This window comes from Pocillopora verrucosa, chromosome 4 (genome assembly GCF_036669915.1).
Source record: "Pocillopora verrucosa isolate sample1 chromosome 4, ASM3666991v2, whole genome shotgun sequence".
Lineage (NCBI taxonomy): Eukaryota > Metazoa > Cnidaria > Anthozoa > Scleractinia > Pocilloporidae > Pocillopora > Pocillopora verrucosa.
The window spans coordinates 17,583,282-17,598,572 of NC_089315.1; the positions used below are offsets into that span (position 1 = coordinate 17,583,282).

At 36.3% G+C, this 15,291-nt stretch overlaps 1 protein-coding gene across 2 annotated transcripts in view; it reads left to right on the forward strand.

Moving 5' to 3' along the window:
* The window catches only part of LOC131780362 (deleted in malignant brain tumors 1 protein-like), a 91,563-nt gene that overhangs the window by 17,395 nt on the left and 58,877 nt on the right, over positions 1-15,291 (forward strand). Inside the window, exons 28-34 of one of the 2 annotated variants that reach the window (XM_066165919.1) lie at positions 365-568; positions 1,149-1,271; positions 1,699-2,046; positions 2,227-2,452; positions 2,928-3,080; positions 4,570-4,709; positions 5,180-6,008. The exons of the other annotated variant lie outside the window; for it this stretch is intronic. Coding sequence (XP_066022016.1) covers positions 365-568; positions 1,149-1,271; positions 1,699-2,046; positions 2,227-2,452; positions 2,928-3,080; positions 4,570-4,709; positions 5,180-5,412 — 1,427 coding nt within the window. The 3' untranslated portion in view covers positions 5,413-6,008. Of the gene's footprint in view, positions 1-364; positions 569-1,148; positions 1,272-1,698; positions 2,047-2,226; positions 2,453-2,927; positions 3,081-4,569; positions 4,710-5,179; positions 6,009-15,291 lie in introns of those variants that run through there. 2 annotated transcript variants of the gene reach the window in all.

Here is a 15,291-nt window from a genome sequence, read left to right on the forward strand (position 1 = left end):
TGAAAACTTTTAAAGCTTTAACTCCCAGAAGTGATAATTATGTAATTTCTCTCTATAATATCCATACATCATCCAGGAAACAGGTAATGGGAATACTCAATCTTATCAGGAAGCAGTTATTATATTGATCTAACACCAAAGTCTGTATAGCAACTAGAGGGGAGAATTAACAACCAGATTATAGTTGTAACTAGTTATAATTGAAACCGCTGAAAGACCATGCAATAAGTACAAAAATTTACAATTGAAATTTTGAATTAATTATTTATGCTGAAAGAATAAACCGGATACACCAAATACACCAACGGACTAAGTGAGTGAGGATAAAAATAACAGTAGAAGAACTGTCTATTCTTGTTTACAGTGCACGGAATCCAACCGACACCTGCTTCTGCAATGACATCGACTTTCTATGCTGCTTCAAGTGTAAATGTCCAGCCAGATCCTTCCCAGTTCCAGTTTCATTTACCGGCGCAATGCGAACAAAGTTGTCACAACACGCTAGGAAGTTACACTTGCTCTTGCGTTAGTGGATACCAACTGGCCGCGGACGGGAAATCGTGCTCAGGTAAAATTGATTCTACGAAAACAAGTTTTGAGACTTTTTTTTTTTGATACATTCTTATAGTCTCGCTATAGATTTTCGTAGAACAGAAAAATACAAAAACGCTCTCTTTGACGGGTGCCTGATTGAGATAACAGATTGTGTTTTTGATGTTCGGCTTAAATCCCAATTTATCGTTTGACGCGCGCTGGCCGTTTTAAACTTTACAAAGGTTACCGATCGATGAGCCCTTTACACCCATACATCAGAATGCATTTTCTCCATACTGTTCTACACACATTTCTTGATGTGTTGACAAGGAGAATTTGTGTGACTTCTTTAGTTGGTGATCATTTCCTTTATTCTTATTACCTTTACGTATGATTTAGGGGTGATAATGTAAGGAACAATATGAAATGTTATTCATTCCTAAGGTTAACGATATAGACCTCAGAATGCCCTAGTTGCTCTCCTCCTCTCGTGCGCGCTTTCCGTTCCCCTTAAGTGCCCATGGTAAGTTTAGCTTACTATTTAAATGTTTGAGGTGGCTGTGTGTTTCTCTTCAATTAATTTTTATAACTTATTTTTTTTCCCTTTCTCGCAGACGTTGATGAATGTTTGATCAATAATGGTGGCTGCAGCCACCATTGTTACAATATCCCTGGATCATATTATTGTGGCTGTCCGGAAGGAACCAGTATGGGTGCTAACAATTTGACTTGTGTTGGTAAGAAATGCTAAGCTAAGCTTTTCTGCATATGATCACTGAAGGAAAATTCCGCCTCTGTCTAGGATGGGAATATATAACGATCAACAATGAAAGACGACTGACCGTTCCTTTAAGTGTATCATAAGTGTATATTTTTTCGGGGAAAGTATGATTTTTTTATCCAATGCAACAGCAGGCTTGACAAGATTCTTAGCAGCACTAATCAGTCTTAGGACACTTTTTCGGAGCCGGACTTTATTTTGTTACCCCTACTGTCCAAAAGATACACGTGTTCGCTCAATTGGAAGGAAAGTAGAAAAATATTGTGGATGCGTGGTAATTTTTTGTGACTCAACTATCTCAAAGTTGTTATGGATTAAGCACGAGTAGTTGAGACATTTAAATCCTGCTTAATTTAAGGCTATTGCTTTTAATTTCATCCTAGAACCTGGTGTGTCTGTTAACTGCAGTGACATTATAACGGTTGCCTTAGAAAAGAAGACATTCCCATTTTTTGACGTTGCCCGACTACACTTGAGGTACTCATCATGTAAAGCCACACAGAATGACACCCATCTGCTGATCAGCACTCCTTTGAATGGTTGCGGAACACTGGTCAACGAGACTGAAGATGATCTGATCTTCTGGAATGAAATCCGAACGGAGGTGGTCCTTATCGACAATGTCATAACTAGATCACATGACGTCAAAATTCCATTTTATTGTAGTTATTCGAGAAGGAAATGGGTCAACCTGGGTTTCAAGCCTCAGCATCTACACTTTGGAACAGAAGGTAAATAAACCTTTCCAGCCCTCGTTCTGATCACTGCAAATCATCAACATGTATCTTTAGCTGAGGTACTTTCTTCCTGAGGAAGACGCCATCCTTTCATCACTAGAGTGGAAGGCAGATTTGTTTCAAACTTTAACACGTTTATGTGCTGAATGACTCTTATCTTTTTCCGTTTTCCAGTTGGGTATGGAAACTTTACCTTTAAAATTGACTTTTACAAGAGTTCGTCATTTTCCACACCCTATACTGAGCAGGACTACCCGCTGAGCGTGCCAGTCAATCAGTATTTGTATGTGAGATACAGCGTGGAATCCAGTGCTGATCTGGCGATAATGGCTGTGACATGTAGGGCCACTAAAACTGGAAGCTTGTACTCCTGGCCACAATACTCTATTATACTGAATGGGTATGTATGTTACTCAAACATATTAGTAGGAATGATCTTCCTGGAAAAAATACGCAAGTTTCAGTCAAGTAGTCGTTATTTCATATCACCTAGATTTCTTTCTATAAAGACATCTGTATGCTTAAGGTTCGTAGTCCCCTGTGCTGCGAAAGCTAAATGCAAAGTATGGAGGTGGTCGGTGTTACTGAAGGACAACTTCCAACGTTTTACTGACTCTAACGGATGGACTTGGACCATATAGGCCATCATCACATTATTATTCCGGGGAAAACCTAATAGTACAAAAACAAAATCCTTTTTACATTTCCTTACCAAATATTCAAGCTTTTGAAAAGCTAAAATTACCAAGAAAGTTCTATAAAGAGTTTATCAGTGGCTGCATGAATTAGAAAGAAACAGACTGAGGTTACAATGAGCAAAATATCCCACTGGTGCGCGTGAATTATAACTTACTTCTTACTTTCACTACCTACAGTTGTCCGCGAGACACAACCATGGAATACAACTTTGATCCCCAAAGGAATTACCAGCAGTTTAAAATCAGAGCATTCAGATTCTTTAACGACTACGATCAGGTGTACATTCACTGCGAAGTTTTGGCCTGTCATAAATACTCTTCAAACTCCAGGTGAATTAACAAACTCGTACAGCCATACTAAAAGCATTCTATTGATTGAGTGTCATTGAGATGAAGTCTGTACTTGAGCCTACTGACCCGTTCAGCCGGGGTTTATCCCAGTTTCCCTATAGTATGAAGCGACTAGAAATAATACTGCTTCCCCGTGGATGTGATGCATCGCAAGGTTACCCCACAGCATTTCATTAGGCCTCCCTGAAAATTCGTGGGTACCCATTTATACTGACTTTTCGAGCGTTAGCCCTTCGTCAGAGCGATAGACGAAGGGCGAATGTTCGAAATGTCAGCTTTTAAACTCTTTACAGCGGCCAATTTACGTTATCAACTCAGTTGATAATACTAAATTACCCTATTATACTCTCCCATCGATGCAGCACCACAGTCTCTTTATAAATTTACCTCCTTTATCCATCTACACTTCTGGGTGGAAAGAGGCAATGTGAGAGTAAAGTGTCTTATCCAAGAACACAACACATTGACCCAGCTGGGTCTCGAACCAAGACCTCTCGACCACGAGTCCAGTGCACAAACACAACACATTGACGCGGCCAGGTCTCGCGCCAGGACCTCTCGAACCGGAGTCAGTGCACTGATTATTAGGTCATTATGTCTCCCACATTAGTGTGGTTAACAAACCTGTTGATCCTTTAGCTCCCATGTGTGACCAAGACAGAATTGTTCACTATGGTATCAATACAATGTCAAGCAGACAAGTGATAACAATAAAGAAAAATACCTATGAGGGCATGATTAGTTGATCTACTACCAAATTCTCTAAACAAACATAGGGAGAATAATATGGCAGACAGTAAGGAGAATAAGTAATGGTATCTTGAGAGTGAAGGTAAATCGAAGTGATCACAGGGCCCAATCTGAAAAAGTTACATGATAACGGCCCGTAAATAGAGACACATCACAAGTCAGTTACAACTGGTTTAGCTCAAGTACTTTATTTTTTCCCTTCGATACTCAACTGGAATTGCTTCATTAACGTTTGCAATTGGCTACCTTTACTAGCACAAAATGCATATCAAACTGAAGATGCCACAGCTTCTCTCTTACCGACCTACATCATTGCAGGACAACATCAAAACAATCAGTGACACCAACAAATAGCCAAGGAACCTCACCATCACTTAACATTATTCTTTAATGAGACAGGAAATATTGTTATTCATCGCTGCAATCCGGCGATACAATTGAGATCCTTACTATGAAGAGTGACACGAACGATTAATTATTGTTCTATAAAACTCAAATTGAATAGTTGAATTAAGATTATGAAGCAAAAGTAAACATTTTATCGAACTAGACCAATTTGTCCCAGCAACACTGTAGGCAAGAAGATGCCGAATAAACATTTATCACTGACAAACATCACAGCCACCCTTGAGAAATTTGAGTGCAATATCATTTCGTCACTCACAATATAACAAAGGCGTTAGAAGCTAATTCAAATCTTCTTCAACAACCTTGACAGGTGCACCCAAAGTTGTTTAGGCAGTAAGAAGAGAAAGCGGAGGGATGTTACCCGTGACGAAACAGAACATGAAGAGAGTACTACCAAAGTCACTCTTACACGAGGACCACTGATCATTCAACAGGACGAAGAACCAGGAGGCAAGTTCACATATAATGTGAAAAGATAAGGGATTGAAATAGAAAAGGTTTTCTCAAATACTGCAGAGCTTATGTTAAACATGTCAACAACGCTGTCTTGCCAAAATTTCAAATTTTCCTAGTTTGTCACTGGTTCAGAAATAATAATGATGACACAAAACACAACTTAAAAAAGGAAATTCAGGTCCTAATATGTAAGTCGCATTTTCACTTTCTCTATTGTCAAAAAGAAAAATATGAGTATTGAAGGATTTTGAACATAGGTAAACTAAGGCGATTTTAGATCAAGTTGACAGTTGATTTTAGTTTCTTGCTTATAAATATTAAGTTGTTTCCCTCTCTCTTTTCTTCAACTAATTTCATTAACAGAAATAAGAAAAATGAGATTGAGTTATATTTTCAATTTTAAATGTTTCCCTATCTTCGGTCTTCATTTGAGCTGTGATTCCTCTCCTGCACTCAAATTTCAGAAACTGGTCAAAACAAGCAAACTGCGCTGATAGGTGGCGTAGCAGGTGCTGGAGGATTTGCTCTGGTTGCAGTTGCTGCATTGGCTGTTTTATTTGTCAAGTACCGCATTGCACGACGGTTCATAAACAGAAACAAGGTTGGAGACCTGTACACAACCCAAGATGAACAGCTAAGCAGAAGAAATGCTTACGTTCAGCCTGAAGACATGGTCGAACAAGAAGACTCCTTCTAAATAAAAGCTATTCTTCCGAGTCCAGCTGCTCAAAGGACAGAGAACGCTATCAAACGGATAAAATCACTATCCAGTGGAAAAGTATGTATAAACCGTACTGCGCAATCCACCGGTTAGGAATTTATCCAATAAGAAAGCGTTATCCACCCTTTGAACAACCAAAGCCTGCATTGCTTACTTGCCTCCACATCAAGCAGCAATTACATATGTAGTTCAAGAAATGTCTTACGGTAGTTACGAGTGCTTTCATTGCAACCTCTGGTAAAAATAAACATTCTAATCTAACTCCTGAGCAATTTTGCCTAAAATTTACGCAACTCTTTTGTTAGCCTACAATTTTACAGTGTGCAGTCTCTTAAAGACTGCAGGCCTAACTTTGAATAGATCGCTTTCAAATACATATCTAGAGAATGTTTCCAAGAATATGTAATCAAGAATATGTAATCAAGAATATGTACCTTAATTAATAACCTTTTATTGTTTTTAGCCAAGCTGGTTATCGTTTCTCTTTTTCAAACCTCCCTTTTCATTCGAATTTTTGTGTTTATCAGTTTTAGTCGCTTTGAAATATCGAAAAAATTAAATGAGTGCACTTTATCTCTTGACTCTCGAGTGTAACGAAAAGCTAAACTACGTCAACGAGGAGACAATATTTCAAAAAATCCCAAAGATGGAAGATTACACTGATCCGCCTTGAACAGGTAAGGTCAATAGCTGTTATCCGAAATGCTGTCTTACTGTCCTGAATCCTTCCCATCGTGTGTCTATTGTGATTGGAAGTTAGTTGCTGACAGTGTGGATAAAACAATTCTATTTTGACGGTAGACGGCGACATCTCAGACCTTTGACGGTTCAAGATTCAGGATAACGAAGAGAAACGAAGAGACTCAGCCTTTGTTCCTCAGTTGAGTCTACATTTTGGCGAATATTCAGAGAAACCAAATTCAATTCCCAGAAATTCCTAAGAATTGCACCTTTCTTGCATTCCTTTTCTCAGGATTCCAAGTCCTCACAAAACTGGAGTCTTCCTTTCCCAGAAATTCCCAGTAATTCCAAGCTTTTAAAATCAGAGCTTACTTGCATGGTTGGGAAGTTTTGAGAATTCCCAGAAAACTTGGAATTCAGTTCACAAGGGGAATAGGCTCTCTTGTCGGTATCATTAATTTGCTAATCGCTCCTTTTGCCAACGATTGATGAGGTTAGGCTGTCAGGGAAAAGGAACTGAGGATTCAAGTGGGCAGTGACTTTTTCCAAACCTGGAAACTTAAATCATCATGAAAAGCCATACTTGTGCCTGGTAACATTCTTATTCTGGTAAACTAGTTTCATAAGAGGAATACAATATTTTATTACAAAAATTTGATGCATAGGCTGTGTACAAAACTTTAATTTGACCATACCTTTACCTATCCCTACACATGATAAAATGGTAGAAGGATCAAAGGAAAAAATGTGCCATACATCTGCAAGATTTCATGTAATTATTTTCATTACATGGATACTAACTGATATTAGGAGATCTAAGAATATTCAAAAGAATATAAACTTTGGTTGTACATGTATTTACCAAGTGCTTAACTTCCCAAATTAGTCACCTAATTTTTACAATCAAGTTCACTCTTTTTAAAGGCTATCTTCAAGTTGATCATCCTGTTACATGTGAAAACATCAAATGTTACTCACATACTCAAATAATTACCTGAATCAAAAGTTATAGTTTTTTAATATAGCCTGCTTCCTTTAATTGTGCTCCAGGTATAGTAAATGCGATTGAAGAGAAATGAAGAAAGTTCTTAAAACATGCCATGTTAAATGAAACTTTGTCATTCAGTGTTAACTGTGACCACAACAAAAATGTCTGTGAAGCTACAATAACAATTACCTTTCTGTGTAAACAAACCATAATGAAGCATGATATGAAAAATTTAATCTCACCCAGTTTGAATGTAGAATCAAAAACTAATTAACCTTCTGGTGAAAAGGAAAAGCCTCAATGTGTATTTCCTGCTTCAATCATTCTAAATATCAAAAAACAATCACACCACCACTTTAGTGAAATTTCTTTGGACAATGTGTACGTTTTCTTATGGTTAGCTGCTTTTAGTATCTATCTTTTACCAGCTGAGATCTGAGAAGAATCAAGTCCACATTGGTGATTTGACACATTGTTAGCAAACCCTACAATTTATTAGATTTTATTTGATCAAAAAAATGAAGGACAGTAGAGGAAATTTAGCTGGCACAATTCAAGTTTCCCTTCTTAAGTATTTTGTAATCTTTTTTCTATCATGTGGTAAAGTTCACATTTTCCCTCATTTCACTGTCTTCTGTTTATTTGTTTATTTGCTGTCCTAACAATCTTAACCATTGCAGCCAACAAATGCAAGGAGCATGTAAAATGTGTACAGTTATTAGAGACATCATGTAATCAGTGTTATAAATGTAGAGTAATGCTTGAATATGTGATTGCAGTTGAAGTTCAGTGCCTTCAGTAGCTTTTTTGGCCATAAAGATCAACAAAGAACAACAGAAATACCAAAAAATATTTATAGAGACACCTCTATAATGAGTGAAGCATGCCAAGCATTAAGGTATGATTCTCAATTTGCTTTTCATTAATTGCAAACAGCTTATTTCTAGCAGCTTAGAAAACCTCTGTATCTCTGCTTTCAAAAAAAGGCATTTCCCATGAAAATTTAAACAATACATATCAAGGTACCAGCAACAGGTTTTTCCATTGTTGTTTCATAAGATCATAATCTCATCAAATTTTTTTACTATTGTAATGACAAGTATATTTTATCATTACAATATGATATTTTAAGACACATATGTAGTCATATGTACAAGAAACACAGCAAATAGATAACATAATACTCCAGTAAAGTGTTCTTACGTATAGTGAAGTTTCAAACTCAATGAAAATAAGTTGTCTTCATGATTCAGATTTTAGTTGAAGAAATGTGTAATACCTCTTTAAAAGGATGAAAAGGGAATGCCATTTATTAATTTTAAAATAGTAAATGCCAAAAACTTAAAGATGTAAATTTAAAAAAAAAGTAATTAAAATATGGCTTATCTATTTACTGAGATTTTAATCATTAGCTGGCATATGGAGATCTAAAAAAGGCTTTGTGAAAAAAACCAGGGCAATGAAATTAAAGATTCCTGAGAAGCATATGACATTAACTAATTTGCTGATGTTCTCACCTGAATTCAATCTAGAAAGAGAACTCTGCAACACTTCTATTTCATCTTCTCACACTTGAATTCGGGTTGGGGAGGAAATTAAAGGAGTGGATGTATGTTACATAAAAGGAAACATATTACAATAAAATGAAGCCGAAGCATATTACCTACATGTCTATCTTATGAATACAGCTATAAAAGGTATTTTTTGTGCTCTTATCCACATATGTAAACCGGGTGCAATATAAGGTCGCAAAAGCAATTTTATTCTAACCTTCCTCCTTGAAGGGTGCCTTGTTTATTAAATTTATCAAGTTGCTTTTGGAGCTACAAAGTAATAAAATAATCAACGGGTTATGCCAGTTGGCCAATTTATCGAGGGTCAACTAAGTATAGTTTCCTAAAATCGTATGGAGAGTTTAAAGTGTGCTTCATTTGTGCTACATATACGGGTTTATCGTTCAGATTGATTGATTATCTCTTATTCTTCCTAAAGTGGTATCCTTCTTTTATAAAAATGAGGGTAAGAGACGATTTGTAATCGCATTCAAAATTGATTGGCTTGTGTTACTTTCCACCTCTGCCACGAACACAACTTAAGTGAGTTTCGAGTCTTTGTTTCCTCGACAACTTTCGGCCACAAATCGTGCATTTGTAATACGATAGATTCTTGTCGATTATTTCTACATAGAGTGAGCTCACATCATTATTTATATCACCATCAGAACATGGATCCAAGGTATCCATCATCCAGAAGTATGCAACCAGTCTCAGAAGTCAGAATAAAGTTGTGCACTTCTCTGGAGACTGCCATCGGGAAAGCCAGCGGATTCACTTTGCTAGCCAATGACAAGTCCTATAAGGTCCACGTGATCATGTCCGTGATCGGAAACAAAGAAGACTCCATTTGGCGCTCATCTTTGAATGTACTTTTCATCGGTTGATCGCACGTGTGTTAAGTTATTTCTTTTCTCAACTGTTTTGCTTAATATAACATTTCTAAAGATAGGTTTTATTGTGGCTCAATGGGAAAACGAGAACACCGTGAGTGTTGTAAATGAAAAGAAAGTCGTTGGCGCCTTGGAGTTAAAAGAAGGGACAACAGTTGACACATTGACTGTTACAAACAAAGGTCGAGTGGCCATTTATAAAGCTACGATTTTGAAAGTTTGTGGTGAGTAGAAATTGCGATATTCGTTACGTGATCAAAATCTTATCAAAGAATAGATATAACGGCTTGAATTAAGCTTACATAACGCTCGGCGCAACTGAAACTAGAATAATTCTGAGAATCGAATCGTGCACTTGCATGCCGCAGTTTCTTAAGCCTGTGCTTTACAATAAAATAAATATATCAGTAAGGTTTCAAGATTACTTTAGTCACGTTTGGGAACATTCAAGATTCATAATACAAACTGTGATTAAACAAACCCTATTACATAAGAAAGCCCTCCTTGGTAAAAAACAAAATAATATGTTCAGCCCTTTTTAGTAATATCTATGGGAACTCCAATATAAAAGTCATTCAATACAACAGAGATTTCCCAATCCCAGTGCACTTTGTTAAGTTGAGATTTCAATGAATGCTCTTTTCCTTTATAGCTATCTAAGGCCTTCTCTTAGCTTTTAATATATATTTATATAAATATATATTTTTTCAAATTCAGATGTCATGGAATCCAGATACAAAATGGTCAAGCTTCTTGTAGACAACCCCTTTCAAGGCCAACAGGGAAAGCTGTGAGCCCAGGAAAAAAAAGACAAACAGCAGCTAAGTCTGCAGTTTAGGATAACTTCATTCTAATTTATTGTTACAGATTAAAAATCAATTCTATTTAACTGTAATTAACCCCTTCACTCCCAAGAGTGCTAGGTCGAAATTTGAGAAGAAATCTTTGAATTTCAATGTGCAGAATCAACAAAACAAAGAGTAAAACATGAAAGTGCTGCTTGACAGCTTACGTTACAGAAGAGTTTTATCCAAATAAGTTACAACCACATAAAATCAAGTAAAAGCCTTCTCTGGGAGCAAAAGGGTTAAATACCATTTGTATCATTATCCAAAATTAAATGATTCATTTTAAGACTATTTTTAAATAGATGGTATTTATTGCAATATATAATTCAAGATGTTGTCCTTGATGGAAAAGAATTAACAGATTTTATTCACAATCTGTGTCAAACCAAATTTAACAATCGATTAGGACTACTTTACATAAATAGCTGTAATTGAGGATTAGTTCTAAAGAAGTTTTCAAGAAAAGAAAAATAAATCAAATCCCATCCTAATATTACTACATGTTGATGTTAATAAACAATCAAAAATATTTTACACGTAAACCTTAATTAAGCTTGTAAATAAATTTCATAGAACACTTGAATTTTAGATAGGATTTTTTCATTTTTGGTACTTTTTTTTATATATATGAAGCCTCAAGTTTTTGCTTAAAATTCCCAGTAATTCTTAAACATTACTAGAAATTCCTAGGAATTTTTTAGATTTACAGCTTTTCAGGGAAAGTTATTGGTGCTCTGAGTTGGAATTCCAAGTCCTGTTGGCTAAAATTTGGAATTTCTGGGAGTTTCTGGGTTTTTAGAACCAGAGTTGTTATTGTGAAAATTCAAACCTCTCAAATTCCCAGGAATTCCTAGGAATTTCCAAAATCCATTTTGCAAGGGTAACCATCAACCAGCTGTGAAAAATTTCGCATATTAAAATTTCAACATCTTAATAAGTTTAAAACACCTCAACACTTCAATCAGACATCTTAAAAGAGGGTCACAGAGTTTACCGTAGGACAATGAAAAGACTGAATTCCCTGAGATGTAATTTAACTGCAGAATACTCTGCTTCTCCTTGACATAAATGGTGCTGTCTTGCAAAAAAATAATCACAAAAGTAGCAAGTAACTTAAGAGGCAAACTCAAATGGAACTATGGAATAGAAAAGCCAGTTAGCTGTGATAAGGGTAACCAAACCCTTTCAAAACTAGTACTTTTGGTAAATTTAAGACTTCATATCCAAACAATTGAGCAGAGCAACTGAAGAGTAACTGAAGTATAATTAACAGTGGAAGATGAGGTAACATAAACTGGTCTTGAAGAGGGAGCAGTTTAGTAGCTAACCATAAAGATGTTTACTTGACTCAGTGCTATTACAGGATTCATTGAGCCTTTTGCACAGAAGTGGATAATGTTTTCTAACAACCTCCACATTGTCAAGAGTCATTTATCTTTTTCTTTTGCCAAATAACTTGTCTAGCTTGTTTCTATGATATCAGAGAAGTAAATAACTTTTTTTGCCACATTTACTTAATTCTTCAAATTACCATAAAGTGTATAGAGGTTACCCTAACTTTAAGTTTGTTTAATAAAAATGAATAAACAGCTCATCCCATCACTTTTTTTCAAGTATTAATCTTAATACCACAAATTAAAGGTGACCCTGAGAAATAGTCAACAGGAGAGGGTTTTAAATGATTTTAATTTATGGGTCTCTGACCAAAAGTTAACATTTTTGGAGGAACTAGAACAGGTGTGAGAGAGGTTCAAGACCACCTACTTTCTCAAACAGTTGTGGTCTGCTTGATATCCTAATGCAACCAAGACCCAAGCCAGTTTCAAATAATGACATCTTTGAGTTTTCAATTAAGGACTGATTGGATTCTATGTAAGAGTGAAGGCTATGTTTATGTCATTGTCTAAACCCTTCTTAGCTGAAAGAATGAAACAAAATTTGACTGAATTTTGTGGACATATACTGACAAACATACTACTTTAGATTTGGTCATTTTGAAGTGGAGACAATGAGACTAACATTACTATTAGAGACTAATCAGCAAATGCCACCAGCTCACTTCACCTAAGTGCAGGATGGAAGAATTGAAGTAACCATGTAAGACTTACTGTATGCTAAAAATAATTGACTATAAGTAAATAACTAGTAAACTACTTTAAATTTATGGTCAATTAGTTGGCCTCATTTTTGGTAATGTCTCTGAAAGTTATCCTGGTCCCCACAGACCTCCTTGTCCATTTCAACCCTTTCCAACCTGACATCAGTATGCATATTCTCCATACTGTTCTCTGTACTTATCCTAAGGTGCTGAAAAGGAGAATTTTTTTTGATGATCAAGAACTTCTTTAGTTGGTGATCATTTCCTTAATTCCTGTGACCTTAATGTTTAATTCAGGGAATATCGTAAGGATAGCGTTGATGCTAGTCACTCTCAGGAGTTGAAGAGTTCATAAATAATACAGTAGATTCTACCTTTAGAATGAGGCTGCATCTGTTGCTGATCACTTCCTTACAACCCTTTTAAGTCTTATTCAAAACATGTCATACTGAAAATATGTTTAGACTTGTATCTCTTCAATTGTTTTCAGCAGTAAAGAATGGAATCTCATTTGAAAGAGCACAATATATCTTCTCACGAAAGAAAAAGAATTGATTTTTGTACAATCCTGAAAGCTAATTTTATTTTCTCAAATAATTTAATCAATAACGTTGAAAAAAATCACAAAATTTTCGAAAAGCGAACTCCAACAACTTGGAGAATTTTTGGTTCTTTGCTTGTTTTATAGCTCCAAATATCTCGAGTTGAATACAGAGTTTCTGCCAGTTTTTCCACGCGAGTACGAAAGCACTCCTTTACATACATACCATTACAATTCCATCAATGGAAACCAAAAATTAACAATCGTCTCCTCGCGCCGAAAATCGGTTCTAGACAAGCTTTATTCATGAGTTATCCTGCCTCGCACTAACAGAAAGCATAAGGAACATATTAATGTAAAGTTGATGAGTTTCTTGACCACAACATGGAGATAAAAGATTATTTAGGTGCATTCTGTGCCTACACTTTATTTAATTAAAAACAGTTAATATTACGAGCTTGCACGTTGCTAACTGCAAACAAGCCTTCGCTTACCTCAATTACCCCATGGAATTCCACGCTAGCTGTCCACATCAATCTTTAGAATACTGAGAAAACGTTTTGGAAGTTCGTTCTTCTTGAGAATCGTCTTTAGGAGCTCTCGAAGTCTCAGAGATTTACTTCAATGGCTGGTCAATCATCAACCCCTAAGGCTTTGTCTCCATTCGAGTGATACAATTCGTGTATGTAATTGTATGTGTCTTAACCCATGTTTCCTCGATGACAGCTTCCTGCAAAGTGCTTTTCGGTTTAAACTAAAACCAAAGTGTTCAAACATTCATCACCCTCAAGCACCCTCGAGAGCTAAGAAGAACTCAACAGTAATACAAAAAAATTCCCAAAGCGCGGAAAAACGCGGATGACCAAGTCGTGACTGGTATCCGTTTTGTATCTGATTGGTTTAAAGGGTAGCGCGAGTTTTCTGGACCAATCACTGAGTGAAGTTAAGAAAAACCAATGCGATCTTAGATTATTTACGAAGCTCAATTGACAATTGCCTGCATTATTTTGGGAGAAACGGTATCAACGGTATTTGACCTTCCCACAAGAATAAGTGCTTGGCAAAAAAGTTATTAAAAAACTACAGTAGGTCAAAAAGTTGACCATGATTACGGGTTCTCCATTACATTTCAACTCGTTTCGGGAACGGGCAGAATTCTTTGCATAATTATTTCGCCACATATTTTGATTCTATGGTAAGTCATGCAGTTATGGTTATCGTAGGACTTCTATTGAGATCAGAAGTATTTCAACCAGGGATTTTGGTTGATAAAAGTAGACTGAAATGTCCTGAGATGAATAGAAATAATAGAAAATAGCTTAGGATAGATGCCCCGCCAATTGAAAACAAGCACAAGGTTAAAAAAGCAGAGAAGGGAAAAATGGCTATTTTAGAATTGTTGGAGACCACTCAACAGACACCAAAGATCCATCAGACGAAAGAAAATGTCTACAAAACAACAGAGGGGAGAAAATGTGGAACTGACAAGAACGAGGACAAACAACGAGAATGATAAGTTTCAACTGCTTATTCGTAAGAAGCGAAAGGAAGGAATCGTTTACGTTTCGGATGAAGTAAATTTCGGTTTCTCGAATTTGGAGTACAGTGTATACTGTATATATCTTACGGATGGTAAGAGGTGACCGACGAAGATCTAAGGGATTCTTTGACTTTCTGCGCTCCGGACTCGCCTTTCCCGCCGTTACGAAGACAAAACAAAAAAAGAATAAGATCCAACAAAGATCTCTGTCATATCTGAAAGACTCAGAAAAAGATAGATGGAGAGAGATGTAATGATAGACATAACGTCTACGAAAACCTGACACTAATCGTATTCTGTGACGTCACTCTTTCGCAGGGAAATGCATAATGAATATTTATTGGTAAACCCCTCTTGCCGACTCTTTCGTGAATTCTGATGGGCTAGATTAGATAATTTATTTTCATCGCTAACGAACAAGGTAGTGATCTGAAAGCTTTCATGTTCAACTTTTCAGACAACAGCGATTTAAGACGAGGTTTTTAGGCAAGTTTGCACGACTTTTGGGATAGAGACATTTCAAGAAGAACAGTAGAAAGCCAAACATGTGTTTTTCAAAGGTAACGATGTCTTCGTTTCGTTACCAGCTTGCTATGGAAACTTTTTAATATATCAAACAGCATCAGTGATCGATCGCCTCTCTTCTCTGGAAGAAACCGGTCATTATAGGTGACCCTTCACAGGTTTTCAAGGAATAAGGTGAACGCACGCAT